The sequence below is a fragment of the Rhizophagus irregularis genome, chromosome 15 (assembly GCF_026210795.1).
Source record: "Rhizophagus irregularis chromosome 15, complete sequence".
Lineage (NCBI taxonomy): Eukaryota > Fungi > Glomeromycota > Glomeromycetes > Glomerales > Glomeraceae > Rhizophagus > Rhizophagus irregularis.
In genome coordinates, this window is record NC_089443.1 from 1,347,321 (window position 1) to 1,363,996 (window position 16,676).

General features: G+C 28.6%; 2 protein-coding genes across 2 annotated transcripts; one reads left to right on the forward strand and one right to left on the reverse strand.

Moving 5' to 3' along the window:
* The first annotated feature begins 6,352 nt into the window (after positions 1-6,352).
* Positions 6,353-8,923, forward strand: OCT59_007034 (uncharacterized protein). Its single transcript, XM_066143881.1, has 3 exons — positions 6,353-6,425; positions 6,878-7,317; positions 7,947-8,923. The coding sequence occupies exons 2-3, from the start codon at positions 6,892-6,894 to the stop codon at positions 8,790-8,792; spliced, it is 1,272 nt and encodes a 423-aa protein (XP_065998460.1). The 5' UTR covers positions 6,353-6,425; positions 6,878-6,891; the 3' UTR covers positions 8,793-8,923.
* A 1,098-nt stretch (positions 8,924-10,021) lies between these two features.
* Positions 10,022-10,279, reverse strand: OCT59_007035 (uncharacterized protein; the record flags this gene model as incomplete). Its single annotated transcript, XM_025324173.2, has 1 exon — positions 10,022-10,279. One exon carries the CDS (start codon positions 10,277-10,279, stop codon positions 10,022-10,024), a length of 258 nt encoding a protein of 85 aa, XP_025187740.2.
* Positions 10,280-16,676: the final 6,397 nt, after the last annotated feature.

Genomic DNA, 16,676 nt, shown 5'->3' on the forward strand with positions numbered 1-16,676 from the left:
GCGTCTATGCTCCAACCTCGCATAGTACTATACCGCTCCAAGAAAATTCCCCAACCAGCCCTACTATGAGACTGCAGCAATGCTGGTACTCACAGGCTTACAAAGTAAGCACGCTATGCTCCCACCCGTGCATAGCATCATGCTGCTCCAACTTAAAATACCCAATAAACTTACCTTTGGCCCCACTCACCCGCTATATCATTCCTAGGAAAAATATGAGTTCTGAAAAACAAGAAAAAAGAAAGAAAGTTGCAAGCTGAATTCGTTTTGTTATCCAAGCCTGGGACAAGGTTAATGCTGAAATAATTCGTAACTGCTGATTTCACACAAAAAATTCTTTCCGAATAACTGTTGATATGAGAAATACTTCAGTCAACATGAAAACATAGTGATCTCACGAAGGCATTTCAAGTCATTAATCTCAACTGAAAAAAAAGAAAAGACCTGGATAAAAAGAAAGCCCAAAAATAAAAAAAAGAAGACCGAAAGAGAGACCTAGAAAAAAAGAGAAGATCGAAAGAAAAGAGAAGACCTAAAAAAAAGAAAGACTGCAAAAAAGAGAAGACTTAAAAAGAATATTTGTTATCCAAGCCTGGGACGAGGTTAATTCTGAAATAATCCGTAACTGCTGGTTTCACACAAAATTTCTTTCCGATGTAACTGTTGATTTTTAAAAATGTTTCAGAGGATATTCGTCAACATGAAAACAAGGTGCTTAATGATCTCACAAATGCACTTCAAGCCCTTAATCTCAACCGAAAAAAAAAGAAAAGACCTAGAAAAAAGAAAACCTGAAAAAAAAGAGTCCTAAAGAGAAGACCGAAAGAAAGAGAGAAAGACCTAAAAAAAAAGAGAAGATCGAAAAAAAGAGAGGGCCTAAGAAGAAAGTCCGAAAAAAAAGGAAGAACCTAAAAAAAAATAAATAAGTTGTAAATAATAAAAGGAAGCAGAGCCTTTTATATATATTTGTTAAAAAATTCAAATCGGAATGACTCATGACTTATTTGAATGACTCATATTAGTCATATACTTTCAGATTATAAAAACGCGAAAAACAATCAGATCAGATCAATGTTATAAGCTCAGATAGTACGTGTAATTCACATGATTACTTTGCCCCGTATGTCATAAATTAGAAAAATATTATTAGAGCTTATATATAGCGTTATGTGTTGTACTGTTGTATGTTTGTTTCAACAGGGGTTTTTGTTAACGAAACGCACACGATAATACTCCATCTCTTAATTCGCACACCCAACTGTATAATAGAAATAACTTCGTAGAGTTATTCCAAAGGTAAATAAATTAAATTGTACTGTACTGTATAATATAATTATTTTATTTATTTTTATTTTTATTTTAGAATGGTTGACATATACAATAGTAAATACAAGAGGTAAAAAAGATACACGATATTCACATGCTAACGAAGTCAATCGCCCCTTAAGAGACCCTTAAGTAACCCACCCTTCGATAAAAAGAAACTATCTATAGAAACAGTGTCGCTACAGTAGTTCTAACCGAAGAGTAATTAAAATTACCGTATAGCACTGCCTAAGAGACCCCCCTATCCGCGTACCCCCACTATAATATACCCGGGTATGATATGTGGTTAAAAAATCTTAATTCTGGTAAGAATTCGGCTAATTCTGGCCAATTTTTCGTTGGTGAAATTGATATATACCCAGGGTATTTTAGGCAGCGCTATACGGTAAATGTTAAAATAAAATAATTAGCCATGGTAAATTATATCCCTTTAAAAAATTTTTATCCGAATATTTCCATTATTTCTCCGTGTCTTCCGTAAAAATTCCGTGAAAATGATACATTCACGGATATCCGTGTTAGCGAGATGAAAATTTCCATGATTTAAGGCTATAAATTCCATGAAAATGATACATTCACGGAAAAAACATGGAAAGATAAAACACGGATCAGATTTTTTACAGGGTATAGAAATTTGAACTTTGTGAATAAATCCACATGATCATTATAAGAGTTGTAATAGCGAGCATGATTTTTGTTTGTGATCCAAATCCGACGAAAACTTTGTTTCTGAAGAAAAAAGATGGAGGAGATTTCTCAATTATCTAAAAATTTCTCATCCGGAAATACATTCGGAAGCGTATTTTACAAGTACGCCTTTACATTTTCCAAATAATATGTTTTTCTAATTAATTTCAATTAATTTCTCTTAATTTAATAAAAATAAATTTTTTATTTAGCTATGGAGAGACAAAATATGGAAAAATTTTCCTTTTTAAATAGTAACGGCCGGGCTTTATTGCATTGTGTCACTAATCTCGATGCATTTTCGGGATCCATGTTGAAGCGCGTACCTTTCTATGTATATTTCTGAGCCTTTGTTTGCTGTGCTAAATTTTGCACTCGACTTATTTGACGAAATGATCAATTTTTACCAATTAAAGTGATAAAAAGTATTACAAAGCGATCCCGAAATTTTTTTCTAATTTTACGTTATTATTTTTTTATGTACGTAATACATTAATGTTTCGCAAGAATTAATATTTTTATTGTAAAAATTAATATTTTTTTTTTAATACGTCGCAAAAAATTAACAATTTTACAATTTTAAAAATATTTTTATTAATATGTAAATATATTTACAAAAATTAACGTTTTATATCTAAAATAATTATTTTTTATTAATATTTAAATTTTAAATAGAAAAAATAAATTTCTGTTTTTTCTTACTTTATGTTATCGTCGGAATTTCCTTTTATCAGAAACAGATAGTCGTCTATAGTAAAAAAAAAAAAATAAAATAAAAAATATTTATATCATGTATTTATCAAACAATCAATAGTGGGACTAATTAAAATGTTTTATTATTTGTTACTTTTGGTATAAGAAAGTAACACGAGGTGTTGAGGTGTCAATAATGGTTAAGATCGATTTAACAATGGTAATATTTACTAGATTATTTTTTAGATAATCTATTATATAATTTCTTTTATTTTGCACACGAAAATAGCCTTTTATTCAGAACAGTAAATATTAGTATGAGTAACATGTCACAAAATATAAGCAAAAAAAATTATAAATCACGAATGAGATTGATCCCAGTATATAAAGCGGTAAATCTAATTTGTTTGATTACTAAATTATTATTATAGACACCTTTAAAGAGTATCTTTATTTATGTAAATGAAATTTAACCACTGCTGCACATATAAAAATCTCAATAAATGTGTAACGTCAACGTACAGTATATCAACAGTTATTTTGATTCACGTAAAAAAATTGTGATAACGTAAATATTATAAAACTGCACGCTACTGCACAGACAAAGTGTAAAGGAAAAACGAAGAAAGTTGAGCTTTCACCTAACAAATCTTACTTGCGAATAGTTTGTCAAACGGAACTTAGGATTCTCCAATATAGTATTGACCGATCTTAACAATTTTAATTTACCGTAAAAAGAAAGGTCGACCTCCAAAATAGCCGTACAACGTAAATCTAATGCATTTTTATTTGTCTTAAAACAAACAAACGTCTTTTACAAACCAAACATTTCAATCAAAATTGTGGATTCAATTCATCCTCGAGAACTTGGTGTTAAATTATGCAAACTCTTTATGGAAATGTCCCTAGGTTGAGCTCACGAAATTTCCTTTCTTGGTATTCTGTTTTTTAATTTACATTACCATTCCGCATAATGGATTCTTTCAATTTTTGGGAATTCAATTAAGGAAATTTATTGACGATATGAGAAAAAAAAAATAATGAAAGTACTAAATTGTAAGATTAGAAAAACAATATTGTGAATTTTATTAACGTAAATATTTGTTTCATTTACTTCAAATAATTGAAAACAGAATGGAAATAAGAAGGAATACTAATAATAGAAGGAAACTTATTGATAATGAAGATGTAACACTATGGAAAATATGTCGTTGGATTATGGGTCTTATTCTTATTGGTATATATTACATCTTTAATTTATGTGTTTTCTATTGTAATGAGTACAGTGACTAACGTATAATTATTAGAATTGGACATTATTAGAATTTAACTGAGAACTTCTAAATGATTATCTACTCGACTACTAAGATATTCTTTTCGTAAACTTCTGATAATCTTAATGATGCAAACGAAGGCTTAAAAGTTTCTTTATAAAAAATAAGAACTTGGAATAGAACATTCTAAATATGATCTTCACTTCGAATTGGAATTTTCGAAGCATCTGATATAGAATAATTGAGACTTTTTTGGATAAAATTGCCCGTTATCAGATTAAAACAAAAATGACAAGATTTTGTGGATAAAAATGTCCTCAAAATTATGAGGACAAAAAATATCCTCAAATTAACAAGAAAATTATATTACTTATAACTTAAAATTGTTAATCTGCCCACGTTCTTGTAATGGAGTATTACAAACCGGAAAATCTTATAATACTCTGCATAATAAATAATAAGCAAGAATATTTGGCTGGTCTGTGTATTCTAACTTACTCTTGATAAATCAAGGAATCTGTAACAATGCTTCGATCCGTATGCAGCTGATAAATTAAGTTTCGGATAATGGACAAACAGGATGATTGCCGGATGTTCCTTTATCCGCTATATCCGATATTGCAGCCACTCACCCCAAAATAAGTTTTTTTTTTACATTTACATAAATTTTTTATTAGATATCAAAATCGAAATAAAAATAATAGTTTCACGGCGCAGCCACAGTAATTCCATGAAATAAAGAAAAATAAATCACCGTGGGACTAATATGGATCGGCATAAAAAACTTGGTTTTTATTTCGACAACCTTATCGAATATTACATATACATAGCAACTTTTAACTCCGATTGTGTAAATTGAACAAAGTCCTTATTTTCCATTTAAATACAACAAGGTTAAAACCATTACTAATATCATTTTGCTAATCACACGCAAACCTGTTTCGAAATAAGTTTTTTAGCTTAGTCATGTGGTAATGACTTTATCACATGTTCATGGCCTAATAGTTTTGAATGTTTTCACTCATAATCGCTAGTACCATTTCGTTTGATGATAACATATCCCTTTTTCCATTTTATTTGTGTAAATGAAAATTTTAATTTGTACATATAAGTTTCGAGAAAAAAGGAAACAATAATATTTATAAAAGTGTCGAACAATAAGTAAAAATTGACTCGAATTTACTTTCATTCTTTCATTCATTTACAAATTAAGGTCAATTAATTCTACTTTTAGTAATCTTCGTCTTTGAACTCTCTATTTATATAAAAAATGAATTTTATAGTATACAGAAATAAATTTAATGTTTTCGATCAAAATTTTCGAGACTTACTACGTTCGGTTACGCAAAATCAAATCACATTAAAATGTAGATGACAAAGAAAGCGCAGTAGAGCGGGCAAGAACTTATACTATACAACTACTACACAGCACAGAAAAGCGAAGTAGAGAAAGGAAGAAGATTAATATATATTATATTGGATGTTGCAGCTTATGTCAACGTAATAATCTGAAGAAGTGAATTCCTTAATCGGAAGATCGATAACAAAGTACATCGTACCTTGAAATTTTGATACTTTATTGTACTGTAAAAAATCAAGAAATTTTCTTACCTTGTTAAATAAGTTGTCTTGTAGGGAATTATAGTGGCTTGCAATTTAAAAAGATAAAAGAGAGATTTCAATATCGAGACATGAAATAATATAATATACAGTATTACAAATTTAAATTTTTGTTATTTTTATCTTTCATTATTAGGTTCGAGATTTTTTTCATTTTTTTTTTGTAATACAAAATGTATTAAATACTTTTATGTATTTCATTATTTTATTTATTTATTACTTTTATGTATTTCATTATTTTAATTTATCTATTTATTTTATACTTTTATGTATTTCATTGTTTTATTTATTTATTTTATTTTATTTTATTTTTGTAATAATAAGATCAACCCTATTTTCGAATATTAAATCTAACATAAATATATCTCTGAAAGAAAATTTTTTTCACAGTTTATATTATCATTATTCTTAAAAATTTTTTATTAGAATTTTCGCCAAATTTACAATAGTATTAATAGAATTCCAAAATTCATTTTGTATTCTCAGAAGATGATAATCTTGTATCACACTAGATTACCTTTTTTTTTTCACTTACCCCAACCTTTTCAACCTTTTTTATCCGTATAGAACGTGGAATCCCTTTGTTGGTAATACTGTTGTCCAAATAAATAGCCCAATCCTTCCATATTGACGTAATTTGTACCTATCGAAATTTGCCACGAGTTATATAACTAAAAACAAAAAGGAATTTATGGAGAACCAATAAACTATTGAGGTTACTTAAAAACGAGTTAAGCGGAGAATGTCCTCCCGTAAGAAGTTAATATTAATCGTAAGAATTTGGAGAAAAATGACCAGATAAAATTAAAATAAAAGAAACCAAAGGTAGATACTTTATTAATATCGCGTATTTTTTCTTATCTAACTGTTAGCTTGGTTAGTCCGAAGTCTTTTTTTTTCAAACTTTTAGTTTTATTCCATATAGCCATGTTATAAATAGCTTCAAATTTCTATAATATTTAAATAATTTCGTCTTGATATACTTCATGATTTTAATTATTTTTTACGAAAAAAAGTCTGATCTTGGCTTTTATAAGAATTTAGCAAACTAGTCGAAATCGGTAAATTTATAAGTCCGAAAAATTATAACATATTAATCATTAGAATACTGATTGATTTTCCATTTAAAGGCTTATAATAAATTTTGATAAATATAATAAACATCATAGTTCCCTTCATAATTTTTTCGGATTTTAAAAATCAACGCTTTTTCTCTCACGGTCGGGTTACACGTGATTATGTAATTAATAACAATAATTTATTTATTAATATTTTAGATAATTTTGACAAAATGGAGGAAAATATATCTTATCAACAAGGAAATAAATTTACTCCAAAAGAACTTAAAGATTGCCCAGAATGCGGTAAACCTCGAATTTCTTTTGGATGGTGTTTGGAATGCGAAACTAATGCCATGAAAGAAAACTTTCCATATTGGACATCAAAGAATAAAGAGATTGATGAATTAATCCGATACACTCAACTAAACGCCACTCAAGCTTGTGATTACTTGGAATGGATCCCCTTTGAGAAATTCGAAATGGTTAAATACGTCGGTAAAGGTGGATTTAGTAGCGTTTATTCAGCACTTTGGATGGAAGGACCTAGATGGATCTGGGATGATGGGGCACAAGAATGGACTCGAGCTGGGCCAATGAATGTTGCTTTGAAACGTCTCGATAATTCACAAAACATTTCAAGTTCTTACATTAATCAGGTATGATGATCAAATTTTTAGTGCCAGCCAGAATTATTAGGCCTGTTCAATTCTGATCGTTCGGAATTTTGATCTGATAATTATTGGCTGATGAAATTGTGACTTGATCAACAACCCAAAAAGTTTACTATATCTTTACGGTATTGCTTATTTGCCATTTTACCAAGGTTAACCGTTCAATAAGCTTATTATTATTTTTTCGATCGTTGAGTTTATTTATCAGTTTTTCAATATTATCATTTAAATTATTCATCATCATTTCGATTGTTTTAATTTCAGTCTCAATATCATCATCATCATCATCATATTTCCAAATTGAGATTTTATCATAGCATTTTTTTCCAAAAGCATGTTTCGTGAAAGTAGATTTCTCTTCAAAATCCTTATAAATAGCACTATCATCTTTTACTTAATTTTGATTTTGATCACATGTTAGGATTGGTTAATGGATTTTCGATCAAAAAACCCGAACGATCAGAATTGAACGGGCCCATTATCAACATTTCATTACTAGTTCTGGCCGGAATTAGAAATCTGCATCTCTAATTAGTGTTTAAATAACTAATTGTGGTGGAAAATTTAAAATTATTCTCTTTTAACTTTATAAAGATATTTTTTTTTCTTAATAGATTAAAGCATATCACAAATGTCTACAATCTGCTTCATTAGCTGGAACGTTTGGTATTACAAAAGATCCAACATCAAGTTATATGATCGTAATGAAGTATTACGAAAACGGAAATCTTTATCAATATCTTGACCATTGCAACGGAATTATTTCCTGGAGAGATATGATTGATATGTTATGGGGAATCGCTGGAGGTCTTGAAAGAATTCATTCCGAAAGAAAAATCCATGGGAATCTTCACGGAGGAAATTTACTTATCGAAGATGAAAAAGTATCTACAGATGCTCGTATTAGCGATGTTGGACTATATGGACCATGTAATAATGATGAAAGTAGAAGTCAAATATATGGGGTCTTACCATATGTTGCACCGGAAGTTTTACGTGGTGAAAATCACAATACTGCTTCTGATATATATTCATTTGGTATTGTCATGAATACTCTTGCAACTGGAAAAAGACCTTGGTATAATAGAGCACATGATATTAATTTGGCGAGGGATATTTGCGATGGTAAAAGACTTGAAATCCCTGATGACACGCCCAAATTTTATGCAGAATTAATGCAACAATGTTGGGATGGTGATCCGGAAAAACGTCCAACTGCATCCTATTTAAATGAAAAATTAGGAGAATGGATTATTTTAATTTGTGATGATCCAAATCCTTCAAAGATTTCGGACGAGAATTCTATTGCGGAGGAAAAGAGATGGAAGATGATTTCCAAACTGAATAATAGATTAACTCATCCAGAAGTACATCCCGAAGCGTATTATACAAGCAGACCTTTGTATTTTCCTGAATTATCAAATATGAAATGTTATTCTAATTATCGTGAAATCAGATAATATTTCATTCATATACATGTTTTTTTTATATAATCGATTATTTTATAGTTATAATCATTCATTTATATAGTTAAATAAATACAATATTTTAAAATAAAAAATATATTCGTTATCATATCAAATAATAACAAAAAATCATCAGCACTTAATATTAAATTAAAAAAAAGCTTGGTCGCGTGATCATACTCCATACTATTTGAGGACCATCGGTTATTGTATATGAAGGTATACAGGGGTATACGATTCCTGGTTTGGACGGATTGGCTTACGAATCACAAAATAGTAAAAGTGCAGCTGGAGGTTACACGTGATCTGTACACGCAATTTTAAATATATTGCTGTTATACAGTATTAATGTATAATGTATTATTAGGCTATATAAAATCCCTGACGATTCACCTCCCGTCACGTGATTAAGAAATATAAATCTTTAAAAATAATGTTCTATAAATAATTCTTAGTATTCAATGAACCTTCATTTAGTCATTTTCATTTTTATGAAGTAAAAAAACTTATTATTTAATTTTTTATCGTATTATTAATTTGCGATAATAAAAATAAAAATAAAACACGAAGATTAACCGATATATGTTATATATGTAATGAACAGTATAGAAGTATGGGAGCATATATGGCCTTGAAAACGTACATATATAGATAAGAAATTAGTTTACATAGCAAAATTTAATTACGAAGCAGCTGTAGAAAAAGCGGTCATATAAAGGATATTGATGGTGTTTAGAAATCTCTACCAGGATACAAAACTACGTGAATTCCTCAGAAATCAACGGAACAAGCATTTACGATACCTCCTTTAATAGACAAAGATTTTATGATAGAGACGATAAGTAGTAGAAGTAATAAAAGAATACAGGAAAGTTGAAACAACTAATAACGAAGGAATTAATGTTGAATCAAGGATCGAATACAATCAAAAGAACATTGGGAAAATCTTAATCTTAATGAAACTAATGCGCAGTTCGCATCAAGATTGCCATAAGTAGAACAATCAAGTTCAATCGCAGGAAAGTTGGGAACAAACATGTTAACTTAGAAGAGGACAGAAGACAGAGAAAAATTTTAACGTGTCATCAGAGAATCGAAAAATAGATAGATAATGAAAGTTTTGGACGGTTGAGTGGAGAATACGATGCAAAAATGGTGATGCATAATAAATTGAAGTTAACTTGCACTGACATTACTACTTATTTGCTTAAAGGAATTGTACATCAGAATCTCCTTTTAAGATTGAAATCAGTTATCTGATTAATGTATGAACTTGAAATGTTTTGTGAATTATCGAGACGCTTTAAAGCAACATTCATTGGTCCAGATCGCACCATCATTCTAAATCCTGTTAGGTACTTCCACAAAAAGAGCTGAATAAACGCTACTAAATCCACTTGAGTGGCGTTTAGTTGAGTGTATCGGATTAATTCGTCGATCTCTTTATTTCCTGATGTCCAATATGGAAAGTTTTCTTTCATGGCATTAGTTTCGCATTCGCATCATCCAAAAGAAATTCGAGGTTTACCACATTCTGGACAATCTTTCAATTCTTTTGGAGTAAATTTATTTCCTTTTTGATAAAATAAATCATCTTCCATTTGTCAATTATATAATCACACGTAACACGACCTGTTGATAAGAAGAAGAGAAGATTTGATTATCTGAAAATCAATTAATAATTGAAATTGTTGGAAAGGGATTATATGGTGTCCATATATTTATCAAATTTATTATAATTCTTGAATGGCAAATCAATTTGTATTCTAATCATTTTTTGGGCTTATAAATTTACTGATTTCGACTGGGTTGATAAACTCTAACAAACTTTTTCTCGTGAAAAATAATTTAAGAAATTGTTAAATATTACGAATATTACAGGATTAAACATGACCATAAACTAAAGATTTGGAAAAACAAGACTTCAGTGATAATAATATTTATCTTTAATTTCTTTTCTTTTGATTTTAATACAAATTATTTTTCTCTTTTTTCTCGATACAGTAATATTATATTTACTCGGAGTTTATTTCCGTCAAAAATTAACTAAATCCGTTTTTTAAGTAACTCAATATTCCATAGTTTTATACCTTGTGCTATATTCTAGAATGGGAAAGTTGTGTCAGAACAAAAAGATTAGATCGTTTATTTAGACAATTGCGTCACTAACTAAAAAATTCCACGTTCTACATGTGTAAAAGGATGAAAAATATTGTACTTAACATGATGATTGTCCCACTACTGTAATTTGATGTAAATTATGTTGTAATAAAAATTTAATTTTATTACAACTTCGAAATTTTTTTTCCCCGGAACCGGATAATCCTTCTCTTAAATACAGTAAATAAGTATACATGAAATATAGGAGAACAATCTTCGAAAATAAGCCATTTTTCGATCGTTATTATTACATAAAATAAATAAAATAAAATAAATAGTTCTTATATATAATATATTTGTAATATATAAAAAAATAGAGAAACTTCTAATAGTAAAAACATGATTTAATATATGTATATATATAAAATATTATTATATTTATTTTTATACTGAGTCAGTACCGGGTCCAAAGTTACTTATTCTCTATATACATTCGTATATAATCTGATTTGGCGGTTTGTACGAATCTATCAATTTAAAATGAAATTTGTAATATATTAATTATCTTTAAGGATCGTCATCTGAACAAACTCAATTATTGTATCCTTAACCTTTTCTTTTAATTGAATTAATCGGTATTTTTTTTTTTGATATTTCGTGTCAATAGTCATCTTAAAATTATATTTCACACTTAATTTAACGTATTTCCGCCTTAAAACGTCAAGATCACGTTAGATACCATTCTTTAATTGAATATATAAAAAGGAAATAAGAAGTCATAAAATTTTATTTCCCTGACCAACATCAGATTGTAAAAAATTTCATAATTTCCACAGCACTTAATATTATAGTACATGACATCAATTTTTTGCAGCAAAGTAATCATGTGATTTACACGTACTATCTGAGCTTATAACATTGATTGATCTCGTTTTTCATAATCTGAAAGGTATATGATTATTATGAGTCATTCAAATAAGTCATGAGTCATTCCGATTGAAAAAAATATATATAAAGGTTCTACTTCCTTTTTATTATTTTTACAAACTATTTACAAAACTATTTATTTTTTTTTTTAGGTCCTTCTTTTTTCGGACTTTCTTCTCAGATCCTCTCTTTTTTTCGGACTTCTTTCTTCTTAGTAGGTCCTCTCTTTTTCGGACTTTCTTTTTAGGTCCCCTCTTTTTTTATCGGTCTTTCTTTAGGTCTTCTTTTTTTTCAGTTTTTCTTTTTAGCTCTTCTCTTTTTTTTCGATCTTCTCTTTTCCTAGGTCTTTCTTTCTTTCAGTCTTCTCATTTTTTTTAGGACTCTTTTTTTCAGGTTTTCTTTTTCTAGGTCTTTTCTTTTTTTTCTGTGGAGATTAAGGGCTTGAGGTGCATTTGTGAAATAACGAATATCCTCTGAAATATTTTTCAAAATCAACAGTTACATCGGAAAGAAATTTTGTGTGAAATCAGCAGTTACGAATTATTTCAGCATTAACCTTGTCCCAGGCTTCCCAGGCTTGGATAACAAACGAATAGCTTGCAACTTTCACTTTTTTTTTTTCTTGTTTTTCAGACTCTTATTTTTCTTAGGAGCGGTATAGCGGCCAAAGGTAAGTTTATTGGGAATTTTAAGTTGGAGCAGCATGATGCTATGCACGGGTGGGAGCATAGCGTGCTTACTTTGTAAGCCTGTGAGTACCAGCTTTGCTGCAGTCTCACAGTAGGGCTGGTTGGAATTTTCTTGGAGCGGTATAGTACTATGCGAGGGTTGGAGCATAGACGCTTACTTTTAGTAAGTTCGTGGGTACCAGTTTCTACTGCAGTCCTGCGATAGGACCGGTTGGTTGTGGTACGGCATGGTGCTATGCGTAATTTTTATGGGAGGAGCATAGTGCGCTTCTTCGGAAGTCCCTTGTGGCAGGGCCGTAATATTATCTGACGAATAAGATTTCTATTAATATGTGACAAGTATCAGACTGTTTATAGAAATCAATAAAATTCTTTCAAGAATAGAAATTCAACTTCTACTATTAAAATTTTTGTTTGGTCTCTCTGCTACTGCATGTTATGTATTTTTTACAATTCTTAATTTTCATTATTCACTTTGTCTGAGCAAGTAATCAAAATTACATTCGTCTAAAATAAATTCTTAAATCTTATATGATATAATTACCAAGTTGATAAAAATTTAAATAAATAAAAAATAAGCTAAGCTATAAATTTTTTTATAAAAGCTAATTTATATCGGTATTTCCATGATAAAATGATAAGTGATGTACTATTATAAAAAGATTATATGGCTCCTTGAAACGGAAATTTTTATAACGCTACAAAATTGAAAAAAATAGCCGAAATCGCCGGTAGATATGTTCTTTAAATTCCTACGAAATAAATACCAATTTGTGCTGCGAATAATTCTGCGGCAAGCTAATATTCGGAAATAACCCATTTGATTGACATATTATCACATGATTTAATCGAAAAAAAAAACCAAAGAAAAAATTTGTATAATGCAGGCCGGAATCATATATAGTGTTGGTCAACATCAATCTCAAATGACTTAGATAATTTATCATTTCAAAAAGTGAAATGACTCGTCATTTGTCATTGAAATCATTTGCCGAATACCACAATTCATTTTGTGTGACTTAATCATCAAATGACAATGATTTGTAATCCTTTAAATAATGACCGGGTCATTACAAAATGGAGATTACTAATATTTATCAATTTACCTAATTTGGACAAATCTTTTTTATTTATTATTTATCAGATAATTTTAACAAATGTACGAATTTATGAAATACATTTGAAAATCAATGAATAATAGAGGGCCCAATATAAACACCACATTTGTTTAAATTGCACAAACTTTACCTTTTCTTCTTTAGAAATATATGAAACTTTTCTATAGAAACTAAACACTGGATCAAGGAAAAAATCAAATAAATCCGGTTGTGCGTGATATACGTATATTAAAAATTTTATAATGAAACATTATATAATATCATAATCATAAAATTCGTGCTGTTTAACATATAGACCCTATAAAAACGAAATGTGCTAAATTTGTTTTATATTTGTGCTCATGTGTAATAAATGTCTAAAAAAGCACCATTTTATCCGATTTATGTCTTATTACAAAAAAACAAAAATTAAAACAAAATGGTGCTTTTTTAGACATTTATTACACATGAGCACGAATTTAAAATAAGTTTAACACATTTCGTTTTTATAGGGAGAACGTGTAATTAGTGAGGCAATTGTCCAAATAAATGATCTAATCTTTTTGTTCTGACACAACCTGCTGTAATGCAACTTTCCCATTCTAGAATATAACACGAGGTATTAAACTATGAAATATCGAGTTTAGTTAAATCTTGACGGAAATAAACTCTGAGTACTGTAATCGAGAAAAAAGAGAAAAATAATTTGTATCATAATCAAATCATTAAAAGAAAAGAAGTCGATTATATCAAAAGTAAATATTATTATCACCGAGAGTTTTTTTTTTATTTCTTTCCAAATTTTTAGTTTATTTATTTCCATTATAATCATGTTTAAATAGCTTAAGATTTCTGTAATATTTAACAATTTCTTAAATTATTTTTTTACGAGAAAATGGTTGACTTTGACTTTATTAGAGTTTATCAACCCAGTCGAAACCAGTAAATTTATAAGCCAAAGAATGATGTCATTTAATCATTAGAATACAAATTGATTTGCCATTCAAGGAATTATAATAAATTGTGATAAATATATGGACACCATATAATTAATTCCCTTTCCAACAATTTTAAATGAGTAATTGATTTTCAGATTAAAATCAAACCTTCTCTTCTTCTACAGAATCGACAGATCGTGTTATGCGTGATTATATACTAATTGATAACTTTGAACAAATGGAAGAATCAAAAAGGAAATAAATTTACTCCAAAAGAATTGAAAGATTGTTCAGAATGTGGTAAACCTCGAATTTCTTTACTAATACCATGAAAGAAAACTTACCATATTGGACATCAAGAAATAAAGAGATTGACAAATTAATTCGCTACACTCAATTAAATGCTACTCAAGCTTGTGATTACTTGGAGTGGATACCTTTTGAGAATTTTGAACTTGTTAAATATATTGGTAAGGATAAATTTAGCGTTTATTAAGCTCTTTGGATGGAAGGACCTAGATGGATTTGGGATGAAGGATAAAATAATAGATTTTTTATTTCTGGACCGCAATTTAAAAATAAGGTTATTATTAAATTTTGTGATGATTAACTAGAATATGCGATTTGCTGGGGGACTTCGTCCCCCAAATATAACATTTATAATTAAAAAAATTCTTTGATATAAATAAATTGAATTGTTACCGAATAATAAAATTTTATTATAATTAGACCCTATAAAAAATCATGTTTTAATAAGATTTATACAATTTTTTCTTAAAAATAATGTATCTAAACTATATATAAGGATATAGGAAAATGCACAATTCCATATCACAAAAATGCACCATTTGTATGATTGACCATAATTTATACTGAATTTATATTGATTTGATCAAAGAAATTACATAATTTGAGCATAAAATTTACAAGAATTGGTCAATGAATTTACTGCTTAAATTATAATTATTAATATTAGTTGCATTTATATGAATTTAATTTTAAATAATAATATTTTATTAAATTATTAAATCAAATAGTATCATGTGATTATAATTAGCCAATAATATAAATTAATTTTTATAATTTAAAATAATGACATAAGCTGTAATAAGTGTTCTAAAGTTAATACAGCTACAAAAAAATGAAATCTTATGAAAACTAATATTCAAGTAGTTTCAACCTGCTGAACAACCTTCAATTAATAAATAAAGTTGATTTCATTTGCCCAAAGTGGAAATATTACGCTCTAAATTAAAAAACAGAAAAGAGAGTTAATATCATCAAGAAAAATGCAATTTTCTCTGAGCACTACACCTACATTCATGAAAATTAATATTCAAGTGGTTTCAACCTGCCTGAACAACTTTCATTTAATAAATAAAGTTGATTTCATTTGCCCAAAGTGGAAATATTACGCTATAAATTAAAAAACAGAAAAGAGAGTTAATATCATCAAGAAAAATGCAATTTTCTCTAAGCACTACACCTACATTCATGAAAATTAATATTCAAGTGGTTTCAACCTGCCTGAACAACTTTCAATTAATAAATAAAGTTGATTTCATTTGTCTAAAGTGGAAATATTACGCTCTAAATTAAAAAACAGAAAAGAGAGTTGATATCATCAAGAAAAATGCAATTTTCTCTAAGCACTACACCTACATTCATGAAAATTAATATTCAAGTTGTTTTAACCTGCCTGAACAACCTTCAATTAATAAATAAAGTTGATTTCATTTGTCTAAAGTGGAAATATTACGCTCTAAATTAAAAAAAACAGAAAAGAGAGTTAATATCATCAAGAAAAATGCAATTTTCTCTAAGCACTACACCTACATTCATGAAAATTAATATTCAAGTAGTTTCAACCTGCCTGAACAACCTTCAATTAATAAATAAAGCTAATTTCATTTGTCTAAAGTGGAAATATTACGCTCTAAATTAAAACACAAAAAAGAGAGTTAATATCATCAAGAAAAATGCAATTTTCTCTAAGCACTACACCTACATTCATGAAAATTAATATTCAAATGGTTTCAACCTGCCTGAACAACTTTCAATTAATAAATAAAGTTGATTTCATTTGTCTAAAGTGGAAATATTACGCTCTAAGTTAAAAAACAGAAA

What these genes read in the sequence shown, in the direction of transcription:
- OCT59_007034 (XM_066143881.1), top strand. Translation starts at nt 6,892, where the DNA reads ATGGAGGAAAATATATCTTATCAACAAGGAAATAAATTTACTCCAAAA. An exon ending in CAAGTTCTTACATTAATCAG is followed by an intron (nt 7,318 to 7,946) that starts GTATGATGATCA and finishes TTTTCTTAATAG; the next exon opens with ATTAAAGCATATCACAAATG.